The sequence below is a fragment of the Chelonoidis abingdonii genome, chromosome 11 (assembly GCF_003597395.2).
Source record: "Chelonoidis abingdonii isolate Lonesome George chromosome 11, CheloAbing_2.0, whole genome shotgun sequence".
NCBI classification, from domain to species: Eukaryota; Metazoa; Chordata; order Testudines; family Testudinidae; genus Chelonoidis; species Chelonoidis abingdonii.
Window position 1 is genome coordinate 26,683,054 of NC_133779.1, and position 9,717 is coordinate 26,692,770.

General features: G+C 42.9%; 1 protein-coding gene across 1 annotated transcript in view; it reads right to left on the reverse strand.

Moving 5' to 3' along the window:
* Positions 1-2,162: 2,162 nt before the first annotated feature.
* NDUFA11 (NADH:ubiquinone oxidoreductase subunit A11) overlaps positions 2,163-9,717 on the reverse strand; it is a 13,449-nt gene continuing 5,894 nt past the window's right edge. The window contains exons 2-4 of the mRNA XM_032773872.2: positions 9,103-9,195; positions 4,214-4,336; positions 2,163-2,348 (exon numbers count right to left, since the gene is read on the reverse strand). Of these exons, the coding sequence (XP_032629763.1) occupies positions 2,236-2,348; positions 4,214-4,336; positions 9,103-9,195 (329 nt within the window). The 3' untranslated portion in view covers positions 2,163-2,235. The remainder of the gene's footprint in view (positions 2,349-4,213; positions 4,337-9,102; positions 9,196-9,717) is intronic.

Consider the following 9,717-nt stretch of genomic DNA (forward strand, 5'->3'; position numbering starts at 1 on the left):
TCATAACCGCTCATCCCCAGGACATGTGGGACTGGTGGTGATACTGGGAGACTGGAGTGTCTAAGGAAATTGCTTGTGTGACTTGCAGTTAGCCAGTGGGGTGAAACCGAGGTCCTTTTTGTCTGGCTGGTTTGGTTTGCCTTAGAGGTGGAAAAACCCCAGCCTTGGGCTGTGACTGCCCAGTTTGAGCAATTGGCCCTGATTTGGCACTCTCAGTTGGGTCCCGCAAGAACCGCATCGTCACAGTCACATGCAGGGCCCTGAACACTATAGACCCAGGCTTGGTTCACCTACCGCCACGTGAGCGCATGATGGGGACTGTGCCATGGGAAGGAAACCTCACGGACTCATTCATGCTCTTGTTTTTAGAGTCAGAGATCTTTCTAGTCACCTCTGCCAAGCGCTGGATCAGCCTGGAGGAGAGGAGATATTCTGCACAGAAATAAACCTTGCTCTCTCATTGCTTTTCTCTCTAATGCCATGTACAAGGGCTAGTGGAAATCCCTCTGTGGGGCATCATATATCATGGCTAGGCTACACTTGAAATGCTACATCAGCAGAGCTACAGGGTTGCAGCTGTGCCACTCTAGTGTTTCAGTGTAGTCTCCCACTACAGTGAGGGGTGAGTTCTCCCATCTGTGTAGTTAAACCATCTCCCCAAGAGGTGGTAGCTGAGTTGGTGGAAGATTTCTCCATTGACCTAGTGCTGTGTACATGGGGGTGCATTGGTTTAACTAAAAGCAGCAGAGAATCCTGTGGCACCTTATAGACTAACAGACGTTTTGGAGTGTCTCTATAAGGTGCCACAGGATTCTCTGCTGCTTTTACAGATCCAGACTAACATGGCTACCCCTCTGATAATTGGTTTAACTATATCACTCAGTGTTGTGGACTTTTCACACCCGAGTGACATAGTTGGATCAACTTAATTTTTGAGTATTGACCTGGTCTTGTATGTTACAACCACCCAGGAGGTGGAGAGTTTACAACCTCAGCCAAACAGCTTGGAGCCATGTGAAAGAAACATTCTGCAAGAACACTAAATAGGGCTGTCAAGAAAGTGGCATAGCTAGCACTGAAGCCATTACACTCACCAGATAAGCCAGAAACTCACAAGACTGACATCTGCCAAATTCCAGATGTGTAGGCCAGGGAGCTGGACAGACTGGTTTTGGGAAGAGGGAGATGACCTCCCAGAATAGGTCAAAGACTACTGTGATTCTAAGAGCACCCCAAATCCAGAAGGTTGTTATCAGGTACTGAGTTCCAGCTGGCCTAACCAGTTGAATGTACCCCAATGCTCTTATGTCATAGTCTGTATCTAACAGGCGTCATGTGAGGTATCATTGCAAAACTAATATCACACTGATCATTGGCTTGCATGGTGTACTTAGGGCAAATACCCAAAAGACTGTACAAATGTGAAGAAAATATGGGAATAAAATGTGTTTCAACTGGACAAATCTGCACAGTTAGTAAGCAGGTTTCTTTCAGACAAAGGAAAGGCCGATGCCTCCACCCAGGTGCAACTGCCAATCTCAGTTAAGTGGCCATTCCTTGCATATTAGAGGCCTCAGTGACAGATCAATTTGCATTGTAGAAAGCACCAGCAAGGAAGAAAACAGCATGGAACCTTCTCCATTAGACTCCATGGCACCTTATAACAGGGGCACTGAATTTTAATAATAATACTTTTCAAATGTTCACTGACCTACAAAAGAGAGGGGCAAAGAACCCAACATGACCTTTCAACTGAATTGACTCTGTGGGAGATCCTGACTCTGGGGATGGTCAGCGATTCTGCTGGAATGGGGTATAGTAAGAATCTTACCTTGAATGAACACCATCCTTTTGCTAAGTCTCACTCACTAGAAAGTGTTTTTCACTTTAACTCGCTGGTAACCATTTCTGACTTTGTTCATAAACCTGTTTTACTTTGAATCTAAACCAACCCAGTGCTATGTTTTAAGTGTTTGTTAACTCCAGTGTATCATTGTTAGAAGTCTCAGCAAAAGGCCCCTGAACTCTCTAATTCAAATCCTAGTTCCTTGCTCTAACTACTAGATCTTCTTGCACTTCAGTTACTATTTAATTGCTAAAACTATGTTCCTTGAGTATCATTTAACTTCAAAGTCAATGAGAGACACCCTGAGTCAGCAGTATCTGTGTTATTCCAGGATAATTTATTACGCAGGACATTTGAAAAACATTTCCGAGACAGGAGCCAGTCTACATTTAGAGCCTGGGAGGTCCTGTTATCGTCCAGCCTTCTCGCTTGCCTATCTTTGTAAAAGCAGCCAGAAGTCCTAGCGCCACACATGCTGAGGAACCAGTGGCATAGCTGTGAGCTGGGAAAAGTGAAAGAAAGATATGTTAAGTTAACAATATAAAGTATGAGTATATCTTAACACATTTGGATTTTTCTTTTGACATTGATACTTGACTGCAGGCAGCCCAAAGGGCTGATGGGAAGTTGAAATTTAGGATCTTAAAGATACATGGTTTCCCATTGTTTCTAGCTCAGGCAGTTTTTGAGGTATCAAGCCCTCTTATCCCATAGACCTATCTAGTCCAAATCGCTTACTTTAGGAACTAAAATGTTTCCTGGTTTTTAATTCCATTAACTCGGAAGCCAACAAAGCTAAGAAAAGTAGAGCCAGATTCAATTTCTTCCTGATCAACATTTTTTAAGTTCAAATTATCTATACCTGAAGAAAACCCACTGAAGACAATATAACTCCATAAGTGTCCCTGGGGGCCTAACTGTTAGTGATGCGCAAGAGGCAAGAAATCAGCTTGACTCTCAGAGTACAAGGAGAATTTGCAAAGCTAGGACATTTGCTAGGACAGTAGCTAAATTAAGAACACCTCTTAATATGTAAAATGAGTCTAATTTGTTAAACAGTAAGCACGGAGCCCCATAGTTAATTGGTTACATCATCACATTTGAGATTAGAACTACAATTGTAACAGACATATTTCACCATTAACCAGGCTGCAGGTACATTAAGCATAAAAACAAGTGCAGCCTTCTTTCCCCAATCTCTGTAAACCTTTCTTGGTTTGCTGAAGGTTGCATTACTGGGTTGCATCATGGACTGCAACAGGATTTCTGGTATCCAATGTCACAGTGATATATTCTGGGACATCCTCTATGAACTGGGATGTCAAGAGAATTTCAGAGAAAAATAATTTCTGTGAGTAGTTAAACTCCGTTCTGTACACTCAAGTTGGCTCATGGGGTTAACTCCATTTTTATTTTGCAGTTCATCTTTGAAGCTAGCTTTGGCCCCCCAATCTATCAGTGTTTATTTTGGTACCACCCCAGNATATGTAAAATGAGTCTAATTTGTTAAACAGTAAGCACGGAGCCCCATAGTTAATTGGTTACATCATCACATTTGAGATTAGAACTACAATTGTAACAGACATATTTCACCATTAACCAGGCTGCAGGTACATTAAGCATAAAAACAAGTGCAGCCTTCTTTCCCCAATCTCTGTAAACCTTTCTTGGTTTGCTGAAGGTTGCATTACTGGGTTGCATCATGGACTGCAACAGGATTTCTGGTATCCAATGTCACAGTGATATATTCTGGGACATCCTCTATGAACTGGGATGTCAAGAGAATTTCAGAGAAAAATAATTTCTGTGAGTAGTTAAACTCCGTTCTGTACACTCAAGTTGGCTCATGGGGTTAACTCCATTTTTATTTTGCAGTTCATCTTTGAAGCTAGCTTTGGCCCCCCAATCTATCAGTGTTTATTTTGGTACCACCCCAAACCAGCTTAATTTTCTGGACCTTGACCAGACTGGATTGGTCCAATGGAGCCCTTCTGAATTTGGCATGGCCTCTGCTCATCTTCTGGGACATGCCTTTTCCTGAAAGGACTAAATCTACGAGGGCATGTTGCAATTTTCCATGGTGAGCAATTTGTTAATTGAGGTGGGGTTTATTTCAGTGGCCCACTATAGGCTCTTAGAGCCTGATGTTTGAGGTGTGCATATCACCATGGTAACTAAGCAGATCCAATTTTAAAACATCATATCCATGGACTAGATTCTTATGCATCATACAATACATTTCCATGGGAAGGAGGTACCTTCTTGTAGACAAGGGTTTAAGAATTAGACAATTTTACAGAATTTATATAAATGCATTAAAAATACTTCATGCTGTTGATTTAAACCTCTCTGCTGACCACAACTTACTTCTTGCACCCAAGACAATGCCTGATGCACAACCGCCTATGAAATAATTCAGGGCATCCTCCGGGTCCTCCCGGACTTGGGCACTGAGGCAAGTGGTCAATCCAAATACTGCTCCCAAAGTGGCTGTAAGGAAAAGGTAAGGAGTAAGGGGTACAGCAAGCAAGGAACTGAGATCTACAGTGCAGAAAACATACTACCCAGAGTCTTGGTGCACCAGGAACAGCCAGAGTTATGTTTTGAACCTTCTTGGGAAGCAGAGGAATAAATATTTATTGCCATGAACAATTATAAGTCACAGAAAAATGGCATTTTCTAGTCAGGTGAGGCAGACAGCCCAACCAGCTGGATTCAGCATCCACACTTCCACGTTTTATGTAAGCAAAAAGTTGCCAGAAAACAAATTGAACCAGTTTTTGTGACACAACATCCTGTTTGTTCAGATATGCTACTACACCAGAAGCTGGGCAAGTCAGTACCCTCTCTTCTAGGTCTAGTCTGGCTGTTTATGATACAAGTCAGTCTATAACTCAGCCTACAGACTGTGAGGTAGCATTACAATGCAAGGCTCTGCACCAGTTTTCAATTAGAGCTTATCAATGCCAGTTCTTGCTAAAAAAAGCATTAGAGAACATGAAACTATCCCAACAGACTGAGCACACAACCCCAGCCTCCATGCTTCTGCCATCTTGGACCTGGGAATCAAAATACAGCATCTCATGCAGTAATGCAGAGCACCTACCTCCATACTACTGGGTGGCCTTATGAATAATGATCAACAAATTCCTTTTCAGGAGTGACGACTGCTGAAGGGATTATTAGTTTCCTAAAGCGTTTTCAATAGTCACTAATATTATATTCCACCCCACTATTCCGCACTCTTGCTTGCTAGCATTTCCCCCAATATCTGCACTGAACCTTCTAAGGAAATGTCTGAGGAAGGACTGCAACCCAATTAGGTTCAGTCAGCTATGACGCCTAGATGACAGGGCCTGAAAAATCCTGCTTCTGGGTACATGCATTGCTTCCTCACTACATAAGCATCCAGACACCTACTCCTGCCTATGCCTCAGAATGCTTCATGAGCCAAGGAAGGACAAGCATTCAGCCACCTAAGGGGCCCCATACAATAGGCGTGGATGTTCAGAGACAGCTTACCAGATTGGTTCTCATTCAAATCCAGCTGGAGGGAGAGGTGGAGATGGTGACACCCACCTTGTAACTTTTAGCTCAGTGGTTAGAGCACTCCCTGGGCTTTGGAATAACCAGGTTCTGCCTGATGGGGAGAAAGGATTTGAACTGGGGTCTTTATGGGCTATTCTCATGTTAGGTACACTCAGTCCCTCCTGCTGAAGCTGCCCCACTCTGGATCACTCATGAGAAAGTGACTGGAGCAATGGATTGGACCCAGGGTCTCCGACCTTCCAGGTGGGTACTCTAATCACTGAACTACAGCTTAATTCCCATTCTATCTCTGGTCAAATTACTATTTCACTGTGAATAAACACTTAAGAGTCACTGGGTCACGCTTTCATTATTTATCCAGAACACAACAGTGTCAACAGAAGAGACTGATGGAGCTTCACATCAGAATATCCCATAGCACCTCCCTGGCTTAGGCAAGGAGCCATCTAGTGCGAACAGAGAGGCAAACAGAGGCAGTTTGCCTGAGAAGTGTCCAAGAGGTGCTACGGTGAGTGCTCCACTAGGGGGGCTGTGTTGTAAGCTGGTGGATTGAATATCCCAGTGCCTGCCTGCTGTGACCATTTGATTGACTGGCGCTAGCTGCAGGGACTGTTTGACCATGTGTTTGTTTGATAAGTGTGACTGTTTGAGTGTGTGGTGGTTTGTTTGAAAAGTGTAATTTGGGAATGCTTTGTTCTAGGTGGGCCTTGAGTGGTTGACTGAAGGGAAGGCTTTGAGTCAGGGCAACTGCTTTGAGCCAGAAGTTTTATTAAAAACAGCAGCCACTTGTGAATTGAGTGAGCTGCGAACAGAGGAAGCATGCCTGGGGGGAGTTCCCACAGAGTTTGCGCCTTTCAGGCTTCTGTGAGCAGTAAATACAACATCTGAAAAGGCTCGTAGAAGGAAGACAATATGGACAGTGAGCGATCAGCTGTTGTGACCTGCACAGGATGTGCCACGTTTGTCTTTCTCCCAAAGGATAGAAGTGACTTCGTCTGTATGAAGTGCAAGCTGGTCTCCATACTGGAAGAGACTATTGGAAGGTTAAAAGACTAGAGACCCAAATATCAACTCTGTGTGCATCAGAGAAAAATAAGAGTTTCTGGATACAAGTCAGTGTTTGGTACTGCAGGCACAGCATGCTGAAGAATCAGAGAGGACAGTGCAGAATGGGGAAGAAAATTGGCAGCATGTGACCTCCAGAAGAAGAGGTGAACCCATGTACCCACAATGCAGATAGAGGTAAAAAAAACAAAACAAAACATTTTCAGGCTCTCTGCACAAGTATTCTGACAGAGATTCATTTGGAATAGTCATGTGAGGGAAGGGATCAGAAGGAGACCCCATCAACTGGAAGGCATGAGATGCATTTTGTTATTCTCATTTTGCTGGAAGTGCTTTCGTCCCCCTCAGTTACCTTTCATTCCTCACAGTTCATGTTCAGGAACTCAGCTATGTATTCCTTGTTGCTATGAATCACAGGAGATAAAAATAGGGACTCATTTTTACTCTGGGCTTCTGCCCCTCCCTCTGGGGGTTGTGCTCATTGAACAGTCTGCCTTTTACATAGGAAACAGCAATAACATCTGCCTCTTTTATAGTGGCAGGGGTTTTATCCCCAACTGCTGCTCTGATTTCTTCAAAGCATACAGTCAGGAAATGTTCCTGTGCAAAGATGTCAAACAAATCACAAGCCTCTACCCCTTTGCCCACTTTTTCATTAAACTACACGTTCTATACTCATTCTCTATGACTCATCTTATCATTTTTTGATATTCTGAACCTTCACAACACAGCTTTTTTTAAAACTCATATTTCAATGCCTGTCTTATGTCCATCTCATTATATATTTGCAATGCTTTGCCCAAGAGATTGGAGATCTAGAATCTTGTGCAGCTCGCATACTCTTTCAAAAGAAGTGAAATACTCTTCAATACAACCCCTCTCTCTGTAAGTAGGTCACAGTTTATCCCAGCAGATTGACTTTTGGGGAGGACTGCTTGCTGCTTGAGGATTTTGTACCCGCACCTCCAGCAGCCTGTGTTTGTGCTCTCTTTTCATACTTCAGCTCTTCAAGCTCCATGGTTCGCCGATGTACAGCTTCCAGGGCTCTCTGGCATGCTTCTACTTGTGCTGCTCTCCGCTTGTCATTCTATGGCTCTCTGTGCAGCTTCCCACTTCTGGTCCATTTACTTCCTCAGGTGAAAGAGAAAGAGGTATCTCCATGCCTTCTGCTTATACCTGCAAAGCTCACTGTAGGTCTTCAAAGACAGTAGAACCCACATTGCTTGCTTTTACCTCCGTGTGATCCTTTTCTGTTGATGCCATATGTAAAGGAGGCTTCCATTGCAATGGTTTACAATGTTTAATTTATATTTGATAAACAGATACACATCTTACTTTCTGACTTGAAGAAACCTGTTTCTCTTCGGTTGGTGACAAATTTTAAAACATATTTTCAGTATATATTCACAGCTTGTTAAATGTTATCAGAACGTACATCATGCAACAATTACGAGGATCAGTATAGCATAAGCTTTTTAATTAGAAACTTCACGTGACATCATTTTTGGATAAATACCATGAATGTAGTGCGCTTGGTATGGTTGGTTTGCCAAGCTTGTTAGAAGCTGCTGTTACACAACAGTAAACCCTTAGCCAATTGGCATTCTGGGGTTCTTTGGGTCACAGTAAGTTCTTAGGTACTGACAATATTTGTGAATATCAGTGCTAACAAGAAGTAGGAAAGTATGGGATTTGCTTCCATGAAATTTTTCCCTCCAGCTCTGGCTGTTTGCGATTTCTGTGGAACAACCTTCAACATGGAGACATTGAAAATTCAAGTTTTATATTTGAGATTCCAAACTGTAAGGAGTAAGGCTATGTCTACATTACACAGCTTTTAGCGTCAGGGGCTGCGTTGCTACAGCTGTGTCACTAAAAGGGATGCAGTATAGCCGCCGTGTCAGCTTTCCTGACAACGAAAAACTTCCACCCCCAACGAGTGGCATTAGAGTCGTCAGCAGGAAAGTGTTCCTGCCAACAAAGAGCTCGGTGCTTGTTGTTGGCAAAGCTACCTTCTTTTTTTTTCTTTGGGGGGGGGGGAAGAAGAGGGGACCTCTGAAAGACAAAAGTTTTGTCATTCACTTTCAGTGTAGACACAGCCTAAGTTATTTTCAGTTTTTAAGTTATACCAATACGAGTGTTAAATCCAGACAGCAGCTCCTTAAGCCATCACTTACAGTTACTGATATTAAATTATCCACATCAAAACATGTAATTCATACCCAGACTAATTTGACATTTCAAGAGCAGCAGTAGGGAAGAAAGAGTATGGCTCAAAGGAAACACCAACTATAATGTCCTGAACTTACATAGCACCTTTCATACCAAGATCTCTAAGCACTTCACCAAAATTAATTAAGCCTCACACTACACAAGTTTGTGCATGTAAACATTTTACAGATGGGAACTCAGAGATCGAGTAGTGAAGTTTCAGTTACCCAATGGCCAACATAAAGTCAGTGGCACCTGGGGACAGAAGCCAGGAGCACTCAGTCTCCAGCACAAAACCACCACACCACACCTGCCTCACCAATCACTTTACTTGAGAAGCCAATAATTTCAAAAATAGGCTGTCCATTTAGCTGAATGAAGGCATCTTCAGACAAGAAACTCAGTTGCTGAAAGAAGCAAGGTCTCCTTACCCATTGTGACAGTGCTCGTGGCTGCTGTTTGCACAGCCTTAAAGGCTGACTCAGGCTGGAACAATACAATATGATATGCCGAACCAATCAAGCCTACAAAAGGGAAAACAGTTTTAATGAGTGACAGGTCAGAGCCCATGCAGAAGCACAACCTGAATACAGATTCCATGAGCACAAGACATGCTTATTTATTATTGTGCTTGATCTACATGGCACAATGTGCACAAGAAACCTCCACAACTTCCATCACCAGAGTAATGCACAAGAGACTACGGGTGAATTCCTGTCCTCATTTAAGTCAAGAGGATTATTGCCACTGTCTTTGAGACAGGATTTCAGCCTAACCCGATGTTACACATTGTTTGTGCTGTATCTCAAGCAATATGAAGGTGCAAAAGTAAAGCTAGGAAATAAAATTACTTTTGCATTCTAAGGGCCTGTCATCTCCTGCACTGAAGCTCAAGAAGATTTACTAGGCTAGTGGTGCAGCTACACTTTTGATCTTCTACCAAAAGCAAGATATGCATGGCTGAGTCATACTGATGCTACAGGACAATTTAAAGGACTTTATTTTAAATTGGGTTTCTAACCCCCCCTCCCCTTTTTTTTTTTTTT